The 25,391-nt window shown below is 39.5% G+C and overlaps 1 protein-coding gene across 9 annotated transcripts in view; it reads left to right on the plus strand.

Annotated features, from left to right (window-relative positions):
* HEATR5B (HEAT repeat containing 5B) overlaps positions 1 to 25,391 on the plus strand; it is a 119,503-nt gene that overhangs the window by 20,568 nt on the left and 73,544 nt on the right. For 5 of the 9 annotated variants that reach the window (XR_016230478.1, XR_016230479.1, XM_051842984.3 and 2 more), the window contains exons 6-18: positions 2,405 to 2,576; positions 6,629 to 6,786; positions 8,389 to 8,638; positions 12,894 to 13,049; positions 13,619 to 13,869; positions 15,546 to 15,657; positions 16,817 to 16,969; positions 18,012 to 18,111; positions 18,468 to 18,577; positions 19,346 to 19,509; positions 20,248 to 20,423; positions 22,379 to 22,484; positions 23,997 to 24,187. Coding sequence is in view for 6 of the 9 variants with exons in the window: in XM_051842984.3 (XP_051698944.3) it covers positions 2,405 to 2,576; positions 6,629 to 6,786; positions 8,389 to 8,638; positions 12,894 to 13,049; positions 13,619 to 13,869; positions 15,546 to 15,657; positions 16,817 to 16,969; positions 18,012 to 18,111; positions 18,468 to 18,577; positions 19,346 to 19,509; positions 20,248 to 20,423; positions 22,379 to 22,484; positions 23,997 to 24,187 (2,099 nt within the window). In the remaining 3 variants the exon portion in view is untranslated. The remainder of the gene's footprint in view (positions 1 to 2,404; positions 2,577 to 6,628; positions 6,787 to 8,388; positions 8,639 to 12,893; positions 13,050 to 13,618; positions 13,870 to 15,545; positions 15,658 to 16,816; positions 16,970 to 18,011; positions 18,112 to 18,467; positions 18,578 to 19,345; positions 19,510 to 20,247; positions 20,424 to 22,378; positions 22,485 to 23,996; positions 24,188 to 25,391) is intronic. The other 4 variants (XR_016230480.1, XM_089327751.1, XM_089327752.1 and 1 more) reach the window with 3 other exon arrangements.

A 25,391-nucleotide genomic window follows, 5' to 3' on the forward strand; every position in this document is an offset into this window, starting at 1 on the left:
GAGGTTTTCCATCGCTGGTTCACTCTGCAGATGGCCACAACAGCTGGAGCTGGGATGATCCGAAGCCAAGAGCCAGAAGTTTCTGCCAAGTCTCCCACGTGGATACAGGGGCCCAAAAACTTGGGCCATCTTCTACTGCTTTCCCAGGCCATAGCAGAGAGCTGGATTGGGAGTGGGGCAGCTAGGACTCGAACTGGTGCCCATGTGGGATGGTGGAACTGCAGGCGGCAGCTTTACCTGCTATGCTACAGTGCTGGCTCCATATTTAGTGTTTTTAAACATGCTTTTTTACTTCGTGAAAGGCAGAGAGAGGGGCTGGCGCTGTGGTGTAGTGGGTAAAGCTGCTGCCTACAATGCCAGCATCCCATATGGGCACCAGTTTGAGTCCTGGCTGCTCCACTTCTGATTCATCTCTCTGCTGTGACCTGGGAAAGCAGTAGAAGATGGCCCAAGTCCTTGGCTCCGGCACCCATGTGGGAGTCCCGGAGGAAACTCCTGGCTCCTGGCTTTGGATTGGGGCAGCTCCTGCTGTTGCGGCCATCTGGAGAGTGAACTAGCATATGGAAGACCTCTCTATCTCTCTGCCTCTGCCTCTCTGTAACCTGCCTTTCAAATAAATAAATGTCTTTATATATATATATATAAAAAAAGGCAAAGAGATAGCTTCTATCTGATGATTCATTTCCCAAATACCTGCAACCTCTAAGAATAGGCCAATCTGAAGCGGAAGCCTAAAACTCAGTCTGTGTTTCCTATGAGGGTGGCAGTGACCCAACTACTGGACCCATCCCTCTTCCCTCCCATGGTATGCATTAGCAGGAAGTTGGAATCAGAAGCAGAGTTGAGACATGATTGCTGGCATTCTGATATGGGATGTATGTATTCTAACTGGCATCCTAACCACTATGTTAAATGTCTGCCCCCCAAATAAAAAATATTTTAGAGGCTGGCGCTGCGGCTCAGTAGGCTAATCCTCTGCCTTGCGGCGCCGGCACACCGGGTTCTAGTCCCGGTCAGGGCGCCGGATTCTGTCCCAGTTGCCCCTCTTCCAGGCCAGCTCTCTGCTGTGGCCAGGGAGTACAGTGGAGGATGGCCCAAGTGCTTGGGCCCTGCAACCCGTGGGAGACCAGGATAAGTACCTGGCTCCTGCCATCGGATCAGCGCGGTGCGCCGGCCGCAGTGCGCGGGCTGCGGCGGCCATTGGAGGGTGAACCAACGGCAAAGGAAGACCTTTCTCTCTGTCTCTCTCACTGTCCACTCTGCCTGTCAAAAAAAATTTTTTTTAGAAAGATTTATTTATTTATTTGAAAGGCAGAGTTAGAGGGAGAGACAGAGAGAGATCTTCCATCTACTGGTTTACTCCCCAAATGGCCACAATGACTAGGGCTGGACTAGTCTGAAGCAAGGAGCCAGAAGGCTCATTCAGGTCTCCCACATGGGTGCAGGGGCCCGAGTACTTGAGCCATCCTCTGCTGCTTTCACTGGAGCATTAGCAGGGACTTGGATCAGAAGTAGAGCAGTCATGATAAAAACTGGCACCCAGATGGAATGCCAGTGTCATGGGTGGGGCCTTAATTCACTACAAAACAATTCTGGCACCCAAAATCAAATTTTCAAATGCAAGAGGTCTTCAGAAGATTCATGGATATTGTGTATTATGAAAAGCTATGCGTTAATTTTAATTTTTTACACCAAAATAATTAAATATAATTCCAGTTTTAGAACTTTTGGGGAGTATCTTTGTAGATTTTGGGCTATTCAGTTTTTCTGTTTCTTCTTGAGCAAGTAGTTTATTTCATCTAAATTCATATTTATTAGCATAAGTTGCTTATATATTCTTTTTATTCTTTTAATATTCATTGAATATATTATGATTTGAATGCCCTTATTCTTGATTTTGATAGTATTGCCTCTATTTTTCCTGATCAGTTTGACTGGAGAGTTATCAAATTTATTGGGCTTCTCAAAGAAGCAGCTTTTGGTTTCATTTCTAGTCATTGCTCTGGTTCATTGATTTCCTTTATCTTTATTCTTTCTTGTTCCTGTTTTGTGTGTAGTTTGCCCCCTTTCCTCTAGTTTCTTCAAGTGGAGGCTAAGGTTATTGATTTGAGACCGTCATCTTCTCTGATACAGGATTTAGTGTTTCACAGTTTCCTTAAGTACTGGAAGTCCCCTCAGTGCAATAAACTGAGGCAGTCGTGGGCTTCAGCTTGTTTTTTTTTCCCATTTCTTAAAGATATAACCATCCTTCATTGCCTGATGTCACTTGTCTTGAAAACTGTTTTTCATACATTTTGTCCCGAATTTTGCCTATTTCAGGAAAGAAGGCAAATCTTGTTCTTAATCTATCTCTGGAAGAAGTTTTAGGTGTAATTTACTTTTTGGTTTTCATTTTTAATTCCAGTGTCTGCTGGAACTACAGAATGAAGCTGTATTCATGTGGACTGCTGAACTGGAAAACATAGCCACTCTTTGCTTCAAGGCTTTGGAAAACTCAAATTATGGAGTACGAGTGGCAGTGTCAAAACTCTTAGGAACAGTCATGGCTACAGCATTGATGCCAAAACAGGCCACAGGTACTGTTGTTTGCCAACCCCTGTTTTAGATTATCACAGATATTTGAAGATTTATGGAATGCTACTTTCTAAATTAGTTACTACATATAGGCAAGTTACTTTAAAGGATTTAAATTGTTAGGTATCTTTGTCTATTTTTTAAATAAAATGAAAGAATTCAAATGAAATTTTCCTTGATAGATTCAAGACTTTTTTTTGTGAAAATAAAGGTATAAAATAATATCTAGCAATTATGCTGGGTATGTAAGCAAGCAAGATTTATAAGATGGTTTTTGTAATATTCAAAACATTGGAATCTGGCACCTCATGTGCACATTTCTTACTTTCAGTCTCTGATGAGAATGTTCCCATTTCAGTATTAATTTTAGATTTTTCTTGACCATTACTGTAAGCATAATCAAAGGCAGAATTGATCTATCTTTCTTTTGCCTGCCTGCCTGCCTTCCTTTGTCTCTCTCTCTCTCTCTCTCATTTATTTTATTTATTTGAAAGGCAGAGTTACAGAGAGAGAAAAAGAGACAGAGCAAGGTCTTCCAACCACTGGTTCAATGTCCAAATGGCCTTAACAGTCCGAGCTGCGCCAGTCCGAAACCAGGAACCAGGATCTTCTCTCAGGTCTCCCCTGTGGGTATAGGGGCCCAAGGACTTGGGCTGTCCTTTGCTGCTTTCCAAAACATATTAGCAGGGAACTGGATCAGAAGTGAAGCAGCCAAGACTTGAACCCATGCCCATATGGGATGCTGGCACTGCAGGCGGCAGCTTAATGCACTTTGCCACAACGTGCCCCCAGCATTAGTTTTTCAAGTGACTTCTGCTTTGCTTAAGAGTTTTATAGAGATGTCTCAGGGATGGTTGTGAGTAGATGCTGAATAAACCCAGCTTCTCTTTAGTTTACAGGTCTATCCCACCTTTATATAGTAGAAAGACAATCAGTTGTATTAGTGAGTTTTGTGTTACCACAACGAAATACCTGAGGCAGAATATTTAACAAATACTATGAGCTATTTAGATAAAGAGTTTTGGAAGCTGGAGTATGAATGACAGGGCACTGGCCTCAGCTCATCTCTGATGAGGGCCCCCTCAACTATGTTACTTAATGGCTGATGGCAGTGGTGGCTATGTGTGAGGAAACAAGGGATCATATCTAATACAGGAAGCCAGAGAGACTCAGAGGTCAGGCTGAGGCTTTTGTAGCAACTCATTCTTGCGAGAACTCACTCTAGGAGACCTGCATTCCCCTCCAAGGGCAGTACCCGCTATAACCCAAGGATCTCCTATTAGGCCCCACTGTTGTATTTTTGTTGTTGTTGTTTTGTTTCGTTTTTGTTTTAATATTTATTTATTTGAAAGCATTACAAAGAGACAGGGTGAGAGATCCTCCATCTGCTGGTTCACCCTCCAGATGGTTGCATTAGCCAGGGCTGGGCCAGGCTGAAGCCAGGATCCAGGAGCTTCATCTGGGTCTCCTATGTGAGTGGCAGGGCCCAGGCAATTGGGCCATCTTCCACTGCTTTTCCCAGGCCTTCAGACAGGGAACTGGATCAAAAGTGGAGCACCCCAGACACGAACTGGCATCTACATAGGATGCCAGCATCATAGGTGGCAGCTTTACCTGCAACGCCACAACACCGGCCCTGAGGCCCCACTTAGTAAAGGTTCCACACCATCTTCCACTGCCACACTGGGGAACAAGTTCCCAAAAAACCACATCCAAACAGTAGTAGATGTTATAGGGTCAGTTTCTTTTAATGATAAATAAAACTTTTATGACCATTATTTAATTAGATAGATTTTTAAAAAAAGATTTATTTATTTATTTGAAAAGCAGAGTGACAGAGAGAGACTGAGAGACAGAGAGACTGATCTTCCCACAACAGTGAGGGCTGGGCAAGGTCGAAACCAGGAGCCTGGAACAACATCCAGGTCTCCTCTGTGGGTGGTGGAGGCATCTTCCCCTGCTTTTCCAGGCCCATTAGCAGGGAGTTGTATGGGAAACGGAGCAGCTGGGACTTTATCTGGTGCTCTGCTATAGGATACTGGCATTTCAGGCAGCAGCTTAACCTGCTGTGCCACAACATCAGCCCCAGATAGTTGATCTTTAATAATAACTATTTAATTGACGATGATGATATAATGTTTTCTGAGTACTGTGTTCCAATCATCAAATTAAGCATGTTAAATAATCTTCACAAAAGCCTTCTGAGGGCCGGCGCCGCGGCTCACTAGGCTAATCCTCCGCCTAGCGGCACCGGCACACCGGGTTCTAGTCCCGGTTGGGGCGCCGGATTCTGTCCCGGTTGCCCCTCTTCCAGGCCAGCTCTCTGCTGTGGCCAGGGAGTGCAGTGGAGGATGGCCCAGGTGCTTGGGCCCTGCACCCCATGGGAGACCAGGAAAAGCACCTGGATCCTGGCTCCTGCCATCGGATCAGCGCGGTGCACCGGCCGCAGCGCGCCGGCCGCGGCGGCCATTGGAGGGTGAACCAACGGCAAAGGAAGACCTTTCTCTCTCTCTCTCTCTCTCTCTCACTGTCCACTCTGCCTGTCAAAAAAAAAAAAAAAAAAAGCCTTATGAATTACAAGTATTGTTTTTTCCATTTTATAGATGAGGAAGTCGAAGCTTAGAAAGATTGTGTAATTTGTGTTTTAAAAGGTGTTCTAGGGATGGACATTTGGCCAAGCAGTTAAGACGTGTGTCCCAAATTGGAGTGCCTGGGTTTTTTTTTTTGAAGCCCAGCCTTGACTTCTGACTCCAGATACTGCTAATGCAGACCCCAGGAGGCAGCTGTGATGCCTCAGCTGATTGGGGTCCTACCACCCGTGTGGGAGACCTAGATTGAGTTCCCATCGCCTGGCTCTGGCCCCAGCTGGGAACTGTTGTGGGCTTTTGGGAGTGAACCAGGAGATGGAAACTTTTCTGTCTCAAAGAGAAAAAGGTTTAAAGAAAAGTGTTCTGTTGAGTGTCAGAACTGAAATTCAAACATAGAATTCCCATAGAATTCTTGGGACTATGGTGGGTAATCTCTTATCTGAAATGCTTGGAACCAGAAGTGTTTCATAGGGGTCAGCCATGTGGCCTGGCCAGTAAAGCCCTGTGACGCCAGCGTTCCATATGGAGTCCAGGTGGTAGCATCCTGGCTTGCTCCATGGTAGAAGATAGTGCAAGTGTTTGGACTCCTGCCACCCATGTGGGAGACCACAGTGGCCTGACTCAGCCAACCTTTCTATGTGCAAGGATTTTATAAAATGCAAAGTTCTGTATCAGGGATGGTGAATTAATCCATCTGTAATTGCTAATAGAAAGCACTGTGTTGAGGGCTGGCATTGTGGAGCAGTGGGTTAAGTAAGCCACTGTGTGTAACTCCTAGCATCCTGTATCGGAGCACCAGTTTGAGTCCCAGTTGCTCTCCTTCCAATTCAGCTCCCTGCTAATGTGCCTTGGAGGGCAGTGGAAGATGGCTCAAGTGCTTGAGGCACTGCCACTCTGTGAGAGACCCGGATGAAGTTCCAGGCTTCTGGCTTTGGCCTGGCTCAGCCCTGGCCATTTGCAGCCGTTTGGAGAGTGAACCAGCAGATGGAAAACCTTTCTGTCTTTCCCTCTTTTTGTCACTCTGCCTTTCAAATACATGAAATCTTTTTCAAAAAGGAAGAAAGCACTATATTAAGAAAATTTCTTTGCATCCACCTCAGCTGGGAATGAGAGCTGTGATCAATTAGCAGTAACTGCTATGTGTGTACTTTATCCTTGTTGTGTTACGCTTAGTATATGTATCCTCATTAGACATTTGGGTATAGATTTATTGAATTGCTTTGATTTTCTAGCTCATTCCATTTTTCTTAGCATTTTTTTTTGTCTAAAGAGTAAATTCAGGTTTTAACAAGTACATTGTAAATTTTAGGATTATAAGAAAACTAAATGATGATATCCCCATTGTAGTAAATTTTTTCCCTAAAAATAATTGCTTGAATTTTAGAGACATCAGAAATTTGATTTAAGTAGTAAAAAAACTAATTCAGAAATATATTTGCTTATAAATTTACTTTTCTTCTTGAAAGTGATGCGTCAAAATGTGAAGCGAGCGACATTTGATGAAGTCTTAGAGCTCATGGCCACAGGATTTCTCCGTGGAGGATCAGGTTTCTTAAAGAGTGGTGGAGAAATGTTAAAAGTTGGAGGATCTGTTAATCGTGAAGTGAGAGTTGGAGTTACACAGGTTTGTGTTATTGATGTATAATACAATTGTTTTCATATCTCCTTGTGAAAGTTTACAGAAGACTAAGTAACAGTACATACAGATTTTTCATGTTGTCTGGCTTCTTTTAAAACTCTTCTTTTACCAAGTAGATAAATAACATCCAGATTCCAAATGATATGCTTATTGTAACTACATGGTGGATACTTTATGATATGTAAATAAACATATATCTACTCTATTTATATAAACATTAAACTTTTTTTTGCCCAAATTCTCCTAGGATGAAAATAATTTGGTTTTAAAATAGAACTGTACTCAGGTAGCTTGAAACGTTTAACCTCTTGTTTTTTTTAAGATTTATTTATTTGAAAGGTGGAGTTAGAAGAAGAAACAGAGAGAGAGAGAGAGATCTTCCATCTGCTGGTTCACTCCCCTAATGACCACAATGGCCGAGGCTAGGCCAGGCTGAAGCCAGGAGCACAGAAATTCCTGTAGGTCTCCTCCATGGGTGCAGGGGCCCAAGCACTTAGGCCATCCTCTCCTGCTTTCCCAGGTGTATTAGCAGGGAGCTAGATAGGATACAGAGCAACCAGGACTCGAACCAGCACCCATATAGGATGCGGTTACTATAGGCAGCAGCTCAACCTGCTATGCACAACACCAGCCCCAAGGTAGTTGATCTTTTTTTTTTTTTTTTTTAAGATTTATTTATTTTATTTGAGAGGTAAGAGTTACAGAGAGAGGGAGAAATGGACAGAAAGGTCTTCCACCTACTGATTCACTCCCCAAATGGCTACAAAGGCTGGAGCTGGGCTAATCTGAAGCCAGGAGCTGCTTCTGGGTCTCCCACATGGGTGTAGGAGCCCAAGCATTTGGGCCATTATTCACTGCTTTCTCAGGCCATAGCAGATAGCTAGGTCAGAAGAAGAGCAGCTGGGACCCGAATCAGTTCCCATGTGGGATACTTGGCCTACTATACCACAGCATTGTTCTCCAGTGACCCTATAGCTAAACATATTGGTTATTGCCCTGACTGGATTTACTATAATAATTAGTTCCCAATGAATTAAGCAATTAATTGTGACTTAGAATTATGATTTCAAAGTAATAATTAGCACCAAATATTTATGGTTAATGATCTAATAATAATTAACTCCTAATAAGATGTTGTAGTTCTTCCTGATCATAGTGAAAATCACAACTGTACCTCCTCCCTGAAACACATTCAGTGTGGAAGTAAACCACTTCTACCATGCAGAGGAAGTCATAGGAAAGTGTTTTGTAGCTGTAGTCAGTGTTTGTTTTGTTTGTTAAGGTTTTCTTATTTCTGTAATGTGTTACATTGATCACTGGGTGAATTCAGCTTGCCTTCCCTCCCTTCCCATTCTCTGTGTTCTTCATGAAGCCATTATCCTAAGACCTCTTTTTAGTCGAAGATACTTTACCAGTAATTCCTGTGCTAGTAGTATTTAAAAAAAAAAAAAAACAAAACAGAAAACAAAACTCAAGTTTTCTCTATTTTAATTTCAAACATAATTTATTTTTTTTATAGTTGCTTTATCTGTAATTTCTGTTCGTGTACATAAATTTATCTGAAATTGTATGCTAATCTGTTTCTAGGCATATGTTGTTTTTGTAACAACACTGGGTGGTCAGTGGTTGGAGCGTAGCTTTGCTACATTTTTGTCCCACGTTCTCGATCTGGTTTCCCATCCTCGAGCAACACAAACACATGTTGAGGCTGTGTACTCTAGACGATGTGTCTCCTTTATCCTAAGAGCTACTGTGGGAAGTTTGCTGGGTGAGAAAGCCCAGATTGCAGCTGCCAAGGAAATATGCCAAGCTATAGGAAAACAAATGAAAGCAGTGGGTAAGAAATGATGTCATAAAAGTGTGTTGCTAATGACCTCAGTTATCCATTTCTCTATTTACTCAGATCTGGCTAGTTTATATCTTCCTGGACTGCATTTCCATGGTCATTTTTGTTGAATACTTTTATTTACTATTAAAACAATGTACAATGACAATGAGATAGGTCAAGATTTGGTTAGCACATTTCTAAGATTACATTTTCTGTTTATTCTTAGTCCCCATACTGATTTTACAACCCTTTTGCTATGCAGCAGTGTACCTTCCTGTCTTCAAGGAATAGTCAGTTGTCATTTTTTCTGCTTTGTGTATATTGTTTTATAAACATATTGCTGTTGTTTTTTTCTCCCCTAATAAGCTTAATATGAATATTTATGAGGAATAATTGCAGGTGGCTATTAGCCACCTGTAGGATATATTTTGAAGCCTCAGTAATTCATAATTACAAGACATCCTTTTTTTTTCCCACTTGGAAACTTCTGTTTTCTTTATTAATGCCTAGAAAAGTCACAACTAATTTATTACCTTAACATGTCCTAATAAAGTAAACACAAGTATAAACAAAACCAAATAAAGCAAACAAATTGAAGGCCATATATCATTATATAATGATTATTGTAACATGATCATTGTCAATTTCAATACTCATATGGAATTATCATACAAAATATTGCTTATTTTGTCATGCAATTGAACAGTGATCTTGAAAATATATAATATAGGCATCTTACAATTTTCTCACATAAAATAAAAAGCAAAATTGAATTTTCAAATCAAGTTAAGTCTTTAAAACCATAAACATATATACACAAAGTGTATGAATTATTTTGTATGAAAATCTACTGGATATATGCCCCTCTCTTATTCCATTTACAAATCAATTCAATATAAAGACATCCTTTTTTAAAAAGATTTATTTATTTTATTCGAAAGAGTGACAGAGCCCGAGATTATATCTGCTGGTTCACTTTCCAAAGGCTAGGGCTGATCCATGCTGAAGCTAGGAGCCAGAAATTCCATCCTGGTCTCCCAAATGGGTGGGCATCATCCACTGCTTTCCCAGGCAATTAACAGGGAGCTAGATCAGAAATGAAGCAACTGGGACTCAAACCAGTGCTCCTATATGGGATACAGGCATCTCAGGTAAAGTTTATCTTTTTTTTTTTTTTTTTTTTCCAAATTTATTTGAGAGGTGGAGTTACAGACAGAGGGAGAGACAGAGCAGTCTTCCATCCGCTGGTTTACTCTCCAAATGGCTGCAATGGCTGGAGCTGGGCTGATCTGAAGCCAGGAGTCAGGCACTTCTTCTGGGTGCAGGGACTTAAGCACTTGGGCTCTGTTGCCTCCTAAGTACATTTGCAGACAGCTGAATTGGTAGTGGAGCAGCTAGGACTCAACCACATCCATATGGGATGCTGGCGCTGCAGACAATGGCTTAACCTGCTGCACCACAGCACCTGCCCCAGAAAATCATTTTTAAATGCATAAGGCTAATGGAAAATTGTGAACTAAAGAATGTTTAAGTTAATGAGATATATCTATTTGGTAATGCTAAAATATTAATCTCTTCCAGATTCATAGCTTGAAAAAGATTTATACATGGATTTGTTGAAAAATTGTTGGAATGCCAGGAACACTGTGCCAAATAGTGGGAGTGAAATAGTAAGCCAGATCCAGGTAACCTGTGTTGAGAGAGTTTAGACTTTAATAGTGAAAAGGGGCCAGCTTTGTGGCATCATGGATTAAGGGGTGCCAGCATCCAGTGTGAGTTATGGCTCATGTCCCGGCTATTCTTCCTGCTCAGCTCTCTGCTAATGTGCCTGGGTAAGCAGTAGATGATGACCCCAGTGTTTGAGCCCCTGCACCCATGTGGGAGACCTGAAGAAGCTCCTGGCTTCAGCTTAGGCCAGCTCCAATCCAGCTATGCAGCCATTTGGGGAGTGAAGCAGCAAATGGAAGATCTCTGTCTCTGTCTCTCCCTCTTTCTCTGTAACTCTGCCTTTTAAACAAATAAATCATTTTTTTTAAAGATTTATTTATTTATTTGAAAGAGTTAATAGTGAGACAGGGAGAGACAGAGAGAGAGGAGAGATCTTCCATCCACTGGTTCACTCCCCAAATGGCTGCAATGATCAGGTCTAGGCCAAGCCAAAACCCGGTGCTAGGAGCTTCTTCCAGGTCTCCCAAGTAGGTGCAGGGGCTCGAGCATTGGCCCATGTTCCGCTGCTTTCCCAGGCTTATTCGCAGGGAGCTGGATTGAAAGTGGACCAACTGGGACTTGAACCGGTGCCCATATGGGATGCTGGCACTGCAGACTATGGCTTAACCTATTGTGTCCCAGGGCTAGCCCCCCTGCATTATGTATTTCTATAGTTTATTCAAAATGAACGCAAAAAGTAAGAAAGTTTTACTGTCATTTAAAGGTTAATAATGTTATGGTCATGGATTAGCTGCTTGATTTTATAAAATCGTAACAGCAGAATTAAATGCAGTGATATATTTTGAGACTTTATGGACCAGAGTATCTTTCCAGGTAGTTATTTGACGAGAGATCTCTAGTTTGTTCATATTAAATATATTTTAATTCTAACAGTTCAGACGTCTGTATCCTACATTGGAAGGCTTGGATTCTATTCCTGGCTCCAGACTACAGCATCCTACCAGTGCAGGTCTTGGAAGACAGCAGGGATGACTCATCTTAGTAATTAGGTTCTTGCCATGCACATGGAAGACCTGGATTGAGTTCCTGGCTCCCAGCTTCAGCCACGGTCCAACCCCCAACCTTTGAGGTCATGTGGGGAATGAACCAGTGAATAGGAGCTCACTCCCTTGCTCATTCTCTCTGTCTCTTTCACTCAAGAAAAAAAAAGGGGGATGGGAAAGATCAATGCTAATAATTTGAGGGACATTCCAGTAAGAAGTTCTAAAGCCAGTTTCCTATTGATTCACTTTTTGGTCAGTAATTTGACAATGATGCCTCTAGTATATTGGAGTGCTTGAGATAGTAATAGTAGAGCCAACCCCGCTGCTCACTAGGCTAATCCTTCGCCTAGCGGCACCGGCACACCGGGTTCTAGTCCCGGTTGGGGCGCTGGATTCTGTCCCGGTTGCCCCTCTTCCAGGCCAGCTCTCTGCTGTGGCCAGGGAGTGCAGTGGAGGATGGCCCAGGTGCTTGGGCCCTGCACCCCATGGGAGACCAGGAAAAGCACCTGGCTCCTGGCTCCTGCCATCGGATCAGCGCGGTGCGCCGGCCGCAGCGCGCCGGCCGCGGCGGCCATTGGAGGGTGAACCAACGGCAAAGGAAGACCTTTCTCTCTCTCTCTCTCTCTCTCACTGTCCACTCTGCCTGTCAAAAAAAAAAAAAAAAAAAAAAAAAAAAGAGATAGTAATAGTAGTAAAGCACAGTAGGGGCCAGCGCTGTGGCATAGTGGGCTAAGCCTCTGCCTGCAGCACCAGCATCCCATGTGGGTACTGGTTTGTGTCATGTCCCGGCTACTGCTCTTCCGATCCAGCTCTCTGCTATGGCCTGGGAAAGCCATGGAAGATGGCCCAAGTGCTTGATTAGGCCCGTGTACTCTCATGGCTCCTAGCTCCTGGCTCCTAGCTTTGGGTCAGCCAGCTCTGCCGAGTGAACCAGCGGATGGAAGACCTCTCTCTCTGTCTCTGACTCTATCTTTAACTTTACCTCTCAAATAAATAAGCAAAATCTTTTTTAAAAAATAAAGCAACAGTAGTATTTGCTAAAATTTATTGGATGTGTACTGGGGGCAGCATTGTGTTAGATTCTTTATGTATGCACTGCTTTCTTAATCAGTTATAGTACCCCTTGAGAAAGGCATGTGTAAGCCCTTTAACTGATGAGAAAGTTAAGATAGAAAAGTTGAATGTTTTGCCTAGTCTTACATAGCTAATATGACATGTGGAATTGGGATTTGAACCCAAGTCTTCTTTGTCCAGAATCTGTGCTTTCATAAGATAGCATGGATTGCTGCTGCTTATTAAAATTCAGTTGTATTCCTAGAAGCAGTCAAATATATATCATTGTGTATATTTTTTTATATTGCCATTAGGTCATTAAACAGTATTTGTAAGTCAATCCAGTGTTTACTTATACAAGGTTCTTGCTGAGAAATAACTGCTTAGGATTTTTAGCATTCAAGGATCAACTGGTATGACTGAAAAGAAATTGTATAGACTAAGAAAATTGTATTACAACTCAGTTCACCCATATCAAATATGTGATTTTGTGTTTACAGAAGCAGTAGTGAATGATACTAGTGGTGAAAACAAATCTGGTGCTGCAGACATTGCAGCAAGCCAGCATGTGATGGTCTGTGCCCTCCAGGAGCTCGGGAGCCTAGTGCAGAGCCTCAATGCCACTGCCTCCCCTCTTATTCAGGAAGCCTCTATAGGTATGGCATTCAGTTACTTGCTGGAATGTTTTTTCATTGTTTTTCAGAGTGATAAGTGTGATTGGTATTTAACTCTGGATTAAGTTTCTTATTATTTTAGTTAGCAATTTAGATCATTGGGTTGTATTTAATTTTCACTAGGGAATATTGAGCTAAATAGTGAAATAAAGTTGGGAGAGAAATCAAAAACAGTCATGATAGTTGTTTATAATTATTGACAAAATTTGTTGAAGACCTTAATTTTACATCAGCATTTTTGCTTTGTTGGATATAATTGTACTGTATTTTAGAAGCTGTTCTTTTAAAGCACTCTACTATTAATGACTAATGCAAGAATTTCAAAAATTCATGCAAACTAAGTATGATGAAAAAAACTATTCATGGATTTCAAAACTTTTTGCACCAGAATAAACTATTAATATCTTTGTCCATGTGTTCTTGGCAAAGGTATGAAACTACCTGTGTGAAATTGTGGTCATCATGATTTTAATTGTTTTATACACAACCCTTGGGTTTCTGAAGCTGTTTGACTTTTTTTCAGAGTCAATTTTTGAGTATTTCTTTTCTAGGACTTTTGGAGATCGTAACTTCAGTGCTTCTTCATCCAAGTATGGCTGCTCGACTTGCCGCTGCATGGTGTTTGCGCTGTGTGGCTGTGGCATTACCTTTCCAGTTGACACCATTTCTAGACAGATGTGCAGAGCGACTCAACAACTTGAAGACTTCGCCAGAAGCTGTTAGTGGATACAGCTTTGCAATGGCTGCTCTATTAGGTGGTGTTCACCAGTGTCCTTTGGGCATTCCTCATGCTAAAGGAAAGGTATGAGGGAGATCCAAGATTTGTGAATGTTATCCTGTGGACTTTGGTCATTATTGGAACACTGCTGTGTTTAATATTGAAATGAATGATTAAATCACAATAGTTTTTCTTTGGTAATATTAAGTATAGTTTTCTGTGAGCATTTTTAATTAAGTTTGATATTTAATTCTGATACAGGAATAATACTTCTTGTCTGGGTGTGGTATCATTTTATAATTTGTTTTAGCTGAAAAAACCTCATTATAATTACAGTTGTATACTGCATAATGACCTTTGGCCATCATTGCACTGCATGTATGACAGTATATACCAGATAGTCTTAGTTTGTAGTAAACTCTACTATTTAGGTTTGTGAAGTCATACTCTGTGATATTTGCAAAATAACAGAATCCTCTAAGAAGGCATTTCTCTGTATAAACCATCATTAAGCAATGCATGACTGATCTTAAAAAATTCGTTTTTCTTTCAACTTTTAGAAATAAAAAATCACATGGTTGTATTGAGAATATGCTATTGCCATATTTAGCATTTTGGTAATAAAATAGGCTTTCTGTTATGTGCTATACTTACGGTTTCTTCTTGGGAATCTTAAGTGTTTATGTAAATATTATTTGAAACTTTATATAGGCAGATTTGGGATAGCTTTTTAAATTCTTATTTTTTTCTGGAATGTTAGACCTGGGTCCATTCATTCTTCTGAGTCCCAAAGCTATGACACTAGTCCAGGTTTCCATTTTCCTTTGTCTTGATTGCTTTCTCATAAATTACCTTTCTTAAAGTCTTTTTCTCCTGTCTCTCTCGTTTGTATTTCACAGTTGTTCAGAGAACTTTAGGGGATGTCTAGTACTCAGAGAATAAAATATAATCTCCTCTGTTTGGTATACTGGTCTCATAATTTGCTTTTACTCTTTCTCCTTATTCTCAGGTTCTACTCAAATTCATCATCTTGCTTTCTTCTTGTGCCTTGTTTTCAGTCTATAGCAATACTAACCATTTGGCACTACAATTTTTATCTCCCTCTTTTATTCACTTGTACCAAACTTCAGGTTTTAAGGGTTTTTTTGGTTTTGTTTTTAGAGGCCCAATTTCAAAGTCTGTTTCTTTTGTGAAGTTTTTTGAAAACCACTCAGTGTATAAAAGCCTTTCCTTTTGCTGATAACTACTACATCTGTGCTGCTATTTTATCATTTAATCATGTGCTGTTTTCTACTTCTCATTTTCTTATGTCTCTTCTCTCTGGACTGTAAGCTTTGTATGATTAGTTGAACAGTAGGTACATATGGGAGTTTACTAAATCTTTGAACATAGGATAGTAGTCCCATAATAATAGTGTTTATTAAATGGTTACATACATGAGCTAGCATTGTTCTGAGTACTGCATTAACCCTTGACAGAGTGGAAATTGGTGATCCTGTTTTATCATTGAGGGCTTTAAGGCAGGGTGGTTAAGTTGTCCCCAGTTAGAAAGTTAGCAAATGGAAGAGTTGGTATGTGAATACAGGCAGATTCTTGAGCTGGGGTCTTGTCAGAGTCATCAGGGAAATCAAGGCTGAATAGATCTTAAGGTTACCTCTCTGCAAACTTGTTAAAAGGAACACCTACAAAGGACAACTTTTAAAATAAAGTATACTAGTTGGCTGTTCAAATTAAAATCTAATTTGAAACTTCTCTTGCAGATGGTTGTTAGCATTGCTGAAGATCTTCTGAGAACTGCTGCCCAAAATAGCAGGCTGTCTTTGCAACGCACCCAAGCTGGATGGCTTTTACTTGGAGCACTTATGACTTTAGGTATAATTATATTTGAATGGGATTTTTGTCTTATTCTGTAACTGTCAGTAGATTCTCAAGCAAATTTAATTTACAGTATTAAATTTTACATTTTAGACTTTAAATGAAGTTGTAAAATGATTAAGCTGTTTTTCTTCACCATTTGGTGGTAAATTTCTCTTTTTGGTAATTTGCTTAAGTACATTTAATGAGAATGTTGTTAAAATTTTTGCCATTACCATCAGAATAACTATTGTCTATCTGATTAGCTTAGTGTTACTCTGAACAGATGAGAATGTGGGAAGTCAAATTCCATCCTCAAAGTGAAGACAGCTGTGTGATTTTAGTAGCATGATAAAATCATGCTCAAACAATATCGCTGGTACTGCATTTGTGGGGACCACCCTTAATTTGCTTTACTTTCATAAGTGATATGACAAATCTGAGATACAGGCAAAGGTTAGTGTAGTGCAGAAACACATAGTATCGTTATGATGAGGTGTGTCCGCTTTTTAGTTTCTGTGTTTAGATGCTACTATGAGAAGTGTGTGTGTGCGTGTGTGTATGTGTGTATGTACCACAAAACTACTCACCATATTAAGCTTCTGTCTATTGAATGGGTGACTTGGTTTTCTTTTCTAAAGGAAATGAAAAATGATAACTCTTTTCTAGAAATTTATGTTAAGTATGTTGTTAAATGAATTCCTTGGCAATGTAAATATAGGTTCCTAGTTTTGAATATAGTGCTGTTACATAACATGGAATTAATCATATAAATTGTCCCTCAAATGGTGGTGTATACATACATGTATGTGAATGGGAGTGGGTGTATATGTTTATGAACATGTATATTTATAGTAAGGACTTCATGTGATTTGTCCCGGATATTTTCACTATTGAGAGTATGTATGATCTGCCATTCTGAATATAGTGAAGATTTTTTTAATTGCCTTTTATGTTTGGATGCTAAAAATATTAATGCCTTTATAATACCTTTTGTGCTTTAATAGAATACAAATTTTATTCACTGGATAAAAACATTTTGAAAATAATGTTAACTTTGGAGGAGTGAAGTGACAATGTCAAAGCTTGTTTGGGACCCATTTACCTTCATTTGTAATGTATAATATAATTACATCTGTATATATACATTGTTCTGTATTCTCATTTTCTTGGTTAGGACCATCAGTTGTTCGTTACCATCTGCCCAAGATGCTGTTATTGTGGCGAAATGTTTTCCCTCGTTCTTTAAAGGAATTGGAGGCTGAGAAGGCCCGAGGAGATTCCTTTACCTGGCAGGTAACTTTGGAAGGTCGTGCTGGAGCTTTATGTGGTAAGAACCAAAAGGGTTGTACTTACAAAATATTATTGTATTTTCAGAATGTTTGTAAAGTAAAAAAAAAATCAGTTTCATTGTGTTTTACTCATTTAATTAATAAATTTGTAGACTTTGAGATTTAGAAACGTTATATAACTGTAGTGTGCTGATTTTTGTAATAGAAATGAAGCTGGGACTCTGAGAAAGAGTTGGTGATAAAACAGTAGCTAGAACTGCGGGCCTCTTGTTCTCAGTTGTTACAGTTTACACCTTTCAAAGAAGCACTGAGCCACCACATTAAAAAACTGTGCATATTTATAGGAAAAAGAAGCTCAGGATTGTCAAGGTTATGGAGTTTACCATTAGTCTGTCCTTAATGGACAAAACAACTATTTTTTTATACATCATTATCAAGGCTGCAAGCATTGACACATTTTTCAGACATCAGTGTTAACAAAAATGATGGATACAGTTGTTTTTGTCTGGGAGTCAGCAGCTTACAAGAAAGACTTAAGTATTGTTTAATTTAGGAAAGTGGAATCACATTGGGTGTCCCTGTTCTTGTTTTATGTCAGAGTAATAATGCTGCTTTTTTCAAGAGGGAAAGAGATGTATGTTTAACCCTAACAGTGGCAGGGCAAGGGGTCAGTTTTGTTTCTGTACGTTAAGAGGTGTTTTAGTCTTCGCTCTCTTGCTAAAATAATGAGTGAAGGTGCTGCTTCTCACTGGACCACTTTGTTCACTTCTTAGTCTTAAAACTGCTTTCTTTGTGGTCATCTGAGTTCCTGTGGAGTTACAGTCTTCTCAGTTCCCACTCAGAGAAACCTCCTTAACAAATATCTTCTTTTCCTTCTTTTTCTGCTGTCCACCTCCCTCCTGGTCTTTTCTGGGCATTTTTCTCTGTAGTTCTTGCTGGGTTAGTTTTTGATACGACGTGGTTTCAGAACCTTGTATTTTATAGTAATTGAGAACTACAAATGCCTTTATGTAATTTTATAACTTTATTCCTTGCTCACAAAAGCTGCTCTAAATCTGTCCTTCAAACATTTTTGTCCAGCTATGAGAAGTTTTGTTGCACATTGTCCTGAACTCCTAACTGAAGATGTGATTAGAAAATTAATGACCCCAATTGAATGTGCCATGACTATGATGTCACAGTAAGTGAACAATTAAGACAAGTTAACATCCTATTTTTTGTATAGAAATAAATATTTATTTATATATTTCTCGGCTATATTTTGTACTTCGTTCTGGAATTGTGGGGGAAACATAAAACTTTATTTTTGTAAGATGACCTTAAAAATTGCAGTAGTAATATGGGTGAAATGCAACTGTATTTTGAAGTGTTCTGCTTCTAACTGTAATAATCCCTTAACAAACTAAAACAAAGGTGTAATATTTATCAATGTTCTTTGGCAGAACATTAATACATTGCTGAAAAATACATTGCTAAAAGTTTGTAAGTCATACTTATTCTAGTAAGCTGATACCAACTATGCTTTTGATATTTTAGCATTCCATCTGTAATTAAAGCTCATGGTGCTCATCTGAAAGCCAGTGCTGCAATGGTCCGTTTAAGACTTTATGACATCTTGGCTTTGTTACCTCCAAAAACTTACGAAGGTAAATAAAAATTTCAGTGTCTAACAAAAGTTCCTCGTGATGCTTTGTCATAGAGTTCTGATCAAGACGTTCCCACTGACTAGCACAGGAAGGTGACCATTCATAGAAGGAAGTTGACACTACTTCTGTGTTTTAGCCCTCTACATATGTTAGCTGCTGTGACTCTAACCCAACTTAAGAGGGTACTTACTGTTTTTGTAGATGAAGAGCCATGGGCAGAGAGGTAAAGCAACTTGCTGGTCTTAGAGCTAGTAAATAGCAGAGCTTAAGTTCAAACCCAGTGGGTTTATCTTAAAAATCTGTGCTTTAAAAGTGCTTCATAGATATTGTAATGCAGCCAATAATTTAGGTAAATAAAGGGTTAATAATAATGTACTTTGCAGATATCAAACATTATATAAAGTATTAATGTTAAACCAACTGTTGATTTGTTTCCAATACAGCCATGTTCAAGAATTTTGGTATGTTCCGGTATAGTATTTGCACATTATTGGGCGATGATTAATAAATAATCATGTCATTATAATGCACCTTTCCTCTGTTAGAGTTTTTTGGTTACTTTAAATAATTTGCGACAAAAGAACTACCATAATAATGAAAAAGAAAGTACCATTACTGTATATTAAAAATATTTTAATATAGATTTTTAAAAAGGAACATGGATTTAATTATTTTATTATTATTAAACATGTTGCCACTCTTTGTGGAAAGTTATTATAATTTTTGTAAAAATTATTTTGTAATCTGATTTAGACTTCTGTTTCATAGGATCTTTCAATGCACTTCTTAGAGAACTGGTAGCAGAATTCACTTTGACTGACAACTCCGCCAACACAACCACTTCCCTTCTCAGATCCCTCTGCCATTATGATGATAGTGTTCTTCTTGGCTCCTGGCTTCAAGAAACTGATCATAAGTCAATTGAAGACCAGGTAATACACCATGCAGGGAAATGAAATACCAGCTTAATCTGAAATAGTGGTCCTATTACATATTGTTACTTAAAAAGAAAATAGTATAGACTGAGGTTTAATATAGACTGAGATTTAATTTTCTTCTAGCTGTCTTGGACACTGAAAGATAGCATCTTGGTGGTGGATAAAGAGTCAAAAAGGAAAAAAAAGCAATAGTTAGAATTTAGCCAGTTGTCTTTACTCAATAGTCTTTAAATTTACATGCTCCAGGGTGACTGGCAAAAATCAGTTCTAAATGGCTTGGAGGTTACTGATGTTCTTTTTACTGTGTTGTAACAGTTGTGACAGGTGGGAGAGGAATAAGAGTTAGTAGGAAGAAGATTTAGAACCTCTTGCCAACTGAATACATTATTTCTAACTTTTAAAAAAGAATGAATGAAGCTCTCTTAAAAAATTTTTGTGGCTTTAGTGATTGCAAATATTATTTTGCTCAAAGTTTTGTGGATTTAGTGATTGCGAATATTGTCTTGCTCACACATTAAAGGGCATAGCATAATGATGTTTTAAAATGCATGAGACTTCACATTTCGTAAGGAGTTACTGGTGACTTTTTAAATAGCCAAATTATATTTTTGTGTGTTTTGCAATTTTCAGATCCAATCATTCTTTTTTTGTTCCCCTGCTGTATTCTTTATATACAGTTATTATTAAGTGAATTTCTAATGGTAGAGTAATTTTTATGTCACTGTCTTGTAGCTGCAACCAAACAGTGCCTCTGGAAGCGGGGCTCTGGAGCACGATCCCTCCTCCATTTACTTACGAATTCCTGCTGGGGAAGCTGTGCCTGGTCCTCTGCCTCTGGGAGTCTCAGTCATTGATGCCTCAGTGGCTCTTTTTGGTGTCGTGTTTCCTCATGTCTCTTATAAACACCGGTTAGTATAAAGTCAATCAGGTAATTTTAGTTAATTACGTTCAAACAATAGATTTTTTTTCCATCCCAGTTAACTCCATAATATAATTACTACTTTAACCATATTCACAGCGTCAGCCCTATTTATTTATTTTTAAAGATTTATTTAATCAAAGAGTTACAGAAAGAAAGAGCAAGAGAGAGAAATATACTGGTTCACTCCCCAAATGGCCACAACAGCTGAAATTAGGCTAATCTGAAGCCAGGAGCCAGGAGCTTCTTCTGGGTCTCCCACGTGAGTGCAAGGGCCCAAGTACTTGGGCCATCCTCCCCTGCTTTCCCAGGTGTATTAGCAGGAAGCTGGATCAGAAATGGAGCAGCTGGGACATGAACCAGCACCCATATGGGATGTCAGTACGATAGGCAGCGGCTTTACTTTCTATGCCACATCACCAGCCCCTATTTATTTTTCTTTTAAGATTTACTTATTTATTTGAAGTGGGGAGAGAGTGCTGAGAAAGCCAGGAGCTGGGAACCCCATCCTAGTCTCCCACATGGGTGGCAGGGGCCCAAGTATTCAGGCCATCTTCCGCTGCCTTCCCAGGCACATTAGCAGGGAGCGGGTCAGAAGCAGAGTAGCCAGGACTCAAACTCTGATATGAAATGCAGGTGTCTCTGGTGCTGCTGTGCCATATTGCCCATCCATGTGCTTGTTTTAGCAATGTAAATAAGGCCCTGCTTCCTCAAGCATAGAAGATGTGAATCTATGATGAACGAAAGCAAGTTAGAAGCCGTCAGCTTTTAGCTGCAAGTACTCTGGCTGAAATTCACGCTGATGGCTAGATTGTTTTTTCCTTTGAGATTTTGAAAAATAATTTGACCTGAGACTGATGGCCCTTTATAAATTGGACTTAAATCCTTTTCAGTGACCTCAAAGAGATTTTGATTTCCTCCTTTAGATCATAATTATGCTGGTATGGTTCTACATCCAACTTTCAAGGATTCCTTTGCTCCATCACACTTTTTTTTTTTTAGATTTTATTTTATCTATTTGAGAAGTAGAGTTACAGACAGTGAGAGGGAGAGACAGAGAGAAAGGTCTTCCATCCATTGGTTCACTCCCCAAATGGCCGCAATGGCCAGAGCTGCGCTGATGCGAAGCCAGAAGCCAAGTGCTTCTTCCTGGTCTCCCATGCAGGTGCAAGGGCCCAAGGACTTGGGCCATCTTCTACTGCTTTCCCAGGCCACAGAAGAGAGCTGGATTGGAACAGGAGCAGCCGGGACTAGAACCAGCACCCACATGGGATGCCGGTGCCACAGGCGGAGGATTAACTTATTGCACCACGGCACCAGCCCCTCCATCACACTCCTTTTTGGAAGAATGATGTCACTCTCTTTTATCAGAAATCTCAAATGGCCTTTTTTTTTTTTGTAAACCGTCTCATTTAAATTTTGAAATAATATAAAAAAATTCACTGTGGTTTTTTACATTTAAGAAGACCAAAACTAAACCCTTTTTAAAACATCTTGAGGCCTTCCAAACACAGGTTATGAAGTACTGTTTTGTAAGATCAAGGATAAAAAATTATGTCACATTTTAAAATTTCTAACCGAAAGCCTTCCACAGATAAACATAATTAATGATTGTTATTCGTTTTAAGAAACCAGCAGGACTTCTATGCCAAGCACTGTGTTGGATGCTGATGCTAATGTTGAAGAAGATCACTTCAGTTATAACCTTATTTCATGAATTGAGACTTAATAGTTAGTGTTTTGTTCCATTTAATAACATGTGTCCATATATATTAATTTAGGAGAAGGAGATCTGGTTGGAACAAGCTATAGGAATGAAATAGAAAAAAGACAGCATGGGGCATTACTTTCCAAACACTTCATTTGCACTCTTCTTATCTGTGTTTATTGACCCATATTTGAATAAGGAGTATCATTTATGTGATCTTTGTTCTAATACAATAGATTACAAATGTTGGATCACTTTGCTGAATGTGTGAAACAAGCCAAAGGTGTCCGCCAGCAGGCCGTACAGCTTAATATATTTACTGCTGTTCTGAGTGCACTGAAGGTATTTACTTTTAAAACATAATAACCATTCTGTAATAAAATGTTGATGCATTTAATAAACCATTCATATTGAGATTATTATGAAGTTTATATATATATGACTTGATAACTATGTGTTTTATATTAGGTTAATAAAATTGCTAGAAACTTTGTATTAGACTCATCATAATTTACTGAGTGTTTTATATACTAGCAATGTTACACTTCATGTTTCACTTTCAACCTCAGATTTTATAAGTGCCAGTAAGTATGTTAAGGATTTTTAAAGATGTCTGAATGATGAAATCTGATACTCTGCAGAAAGTTAAAAATAAAATTTAAGTTCGATTTTATGGTTTAAACCATAAATCCTGAGAGGCTGCATTACAAAGTTGAAAGAATGTTCCATTCACAGATTGTGTTCTGGTTTAGCTACTTGCTGGCTGTGTGTTTAGGTAGTGTAACTCCTTCTACCTGTTTTGAAGTACGGTTTCCATCTGGCATGAAGTGGAATAGCAGATATTTTGCTGTCTCACAGAGTTCATGCATCCTACTATGCAGCCTCTCGTAATGTGCTTTAGAACTTTTATGTTCCTCAGCACTGAGCTCTGTGAGGTGTTTTTAAAACAAGGTGGTAGCAGATGCAAGTGGTTGAATGAGCATGTCTTGAAATCATGGTTTGGGAACCTCAGGAAAAAGGAATATAGGCATTGTTTACAGAAATACAGGTTTGTACTGTTTATATAATCATTAGTGTATGCCCCATTTAGAGGTCATCAAGCAGGACTAACATCTGAGTTTCTAAAGGAAGAGTGAGGCGGTCACGGTCTCCCTCAGTGGCTGGGAGAAGAGTGAGCCATCTGTAACTTTGCTGCACAGACTGCACTTTTCTTCATGGATATGCTGTTTCTTCTGTTGTAGTGCACATTTTTTATAAAGCACCATGACTTGGATTTTTGGTGTCAAGTAAAAAAATTAAGTTCCAGGACAGTAAGTATAGCTAGAACAGAGATGTTAACATTTAGTGTGATGAACAAACTATATCCACATTCACTTGCTGATTATTTTTACTTCATTTTGTCTTTAAATATATATTGATTATATCTTCTTGGGAATTTTTTATAAATGATTCAAAATTTCATGCTCATGAGGCCTTTTTTACCCTCAAAGTTAGACTGATAAAATCCAACTGGTAGAGTGGTTGATTTAATAGCACAATATCCCTTATATGTAAAAGCAGCCTGTAAGTATTTGTCTTTGTATAGAAATGCTCCCAGGCCTTGTTGATTTTAGAGCTAATCAGACTTTGACTATATTAGATATCATGTTCTGAAATCATATTTAAGATTAAAGTGATTACTATCATTTTAATAGATGCTGGTTTTAGATATGATATATGCATGTGGAAATTGACTAAAGAAACAAATGTGTGAATATATATGTATGCTTACAATATTACAGAATATTTTTTCTTTTATTTAACATGGATTATGAGTTATCATAATCAGCATTATTTGTTTTTTAATAAATGTAGGGTTTAGCAGAAAATAAAAGTACTCTGGGACCTGAGGAAGTTCGTAAATCTGCCCTGACACTGGTTATGGGTGCTCTCGACAACCCCAACCCCATCTTACGATGCGCTGCAGGGGAAGCTCTTGGAAGAATGGCTCAGGTGGTTGGAGAAGCAACATTTATTGCTAGAATGGCCCAGTATAGCTTTGACAAGTAAGTGTGCCTCCTTACTAACCAGTAAGTTTCTTTTAAGTTAATAATTACTAACTGTTTTGATTGGCTCAGCTCTGGCCATTGTGGCCATTTCGGGTGTGAACCAGCAGATGGAAGACCTCTCTTTCTGTCTCTACCTCTCTCTGCAACTCTGTCAAATAAATAAAGATAAATCTTTAAAAAAATTAACTGTTGGCCAACGCCGTGGCTCACTAGGCTAGTCCTCCGCCTGCAGTGCTGGCACCCTGGGTTCTAGTCCCAGTCAGGGCACCAGTCCTGTCCCGGTTGCTCCTCTTCCAATCCAGCTCTCTGCTGTGGCCCGGGAGTGCAATGGAGGATGGCCCAAGTGCTTGGGCCCTGCACCCCATGCATGGGAGACCAGGAGAAGCACCTGGCTCTTGGCTTTGGATCGGCGCAGCGCGCTGGCCATGGTAGCCATTTCGGGGGTGAACCAACGGAAGGAAGACCTTTCTCTCTCACTGTCTAACTCTGCATGTCCAAAAAAAAAAATTTTACTGTTTTCCACATGGTATAGCATGTGAAATGTTGTGGGGTATTTTTTGTAATGATCTCAATTTTTAGTTTGATAATTGATTAGACTGTAATCAAGAAAAGTTGTAAAATGCCAAACAGTTTCAACCTGGGAGGGTTTCTAATCCAGCTCTTGAATGTTATATGGAATCAGCAAGAATGTTAATAAGTACCTCTCAGTTTTGTGTATCCATGTAAGAGATGCTCTGGTCATTTTCTCTTCTCCCTGCCTTCTCCTATCCCCAGGTATTATTTCCGTTGTTTATCTAGGTTTTGGAACAAGCCATTATAAATTCTCATAATTATTTGGCAGCATTTGTTTTTCCTTTTTTAAAAAAGATTTTATTTATTCATTTAAAAGAGTTACAGAGAGGAGGAGAGAGAGTTTTCATCTGTTGATTCATTCCCCAAATGGCCACAGTGGCCAGGGCAATGTTGGGCCAAAGCCAGGAGCTTCATTTGGGTCTCCCACGTGGGTGGCAGGAACCCAAGTATTTGGGCCATCTTCCACTGCTTTCCCAGGTGCCTTAGCAGGGAGCTGGATCAGAAGTGGAATCAGCCAGGATTTGAACTGGAGCCCATATGGGATGCCAGTGTTGCAGGCGATGGCTTAACCAACTATGCCACAACTGCAGCCCTGTCATAGCTTTTTTTTTTTTTTTTTTAAGTACCA

Source organism: Oryctolagus cuniculus, chromosome 2 (genome assembly GCF_051225735.1).
Source record: "Oryctolagus cuniculus isolate XC-2025 breed Fujian yellow rabbit chromosome 2, ASM5122573v1, whole genome shotgun sequence".
Taxonomy (NCBI): Eukaryota; Metazoa; Chordata; class Mammalia; order Lagomorpha; family Leporidae; genus Oryctolagus; species Oryctolagus cuniculus.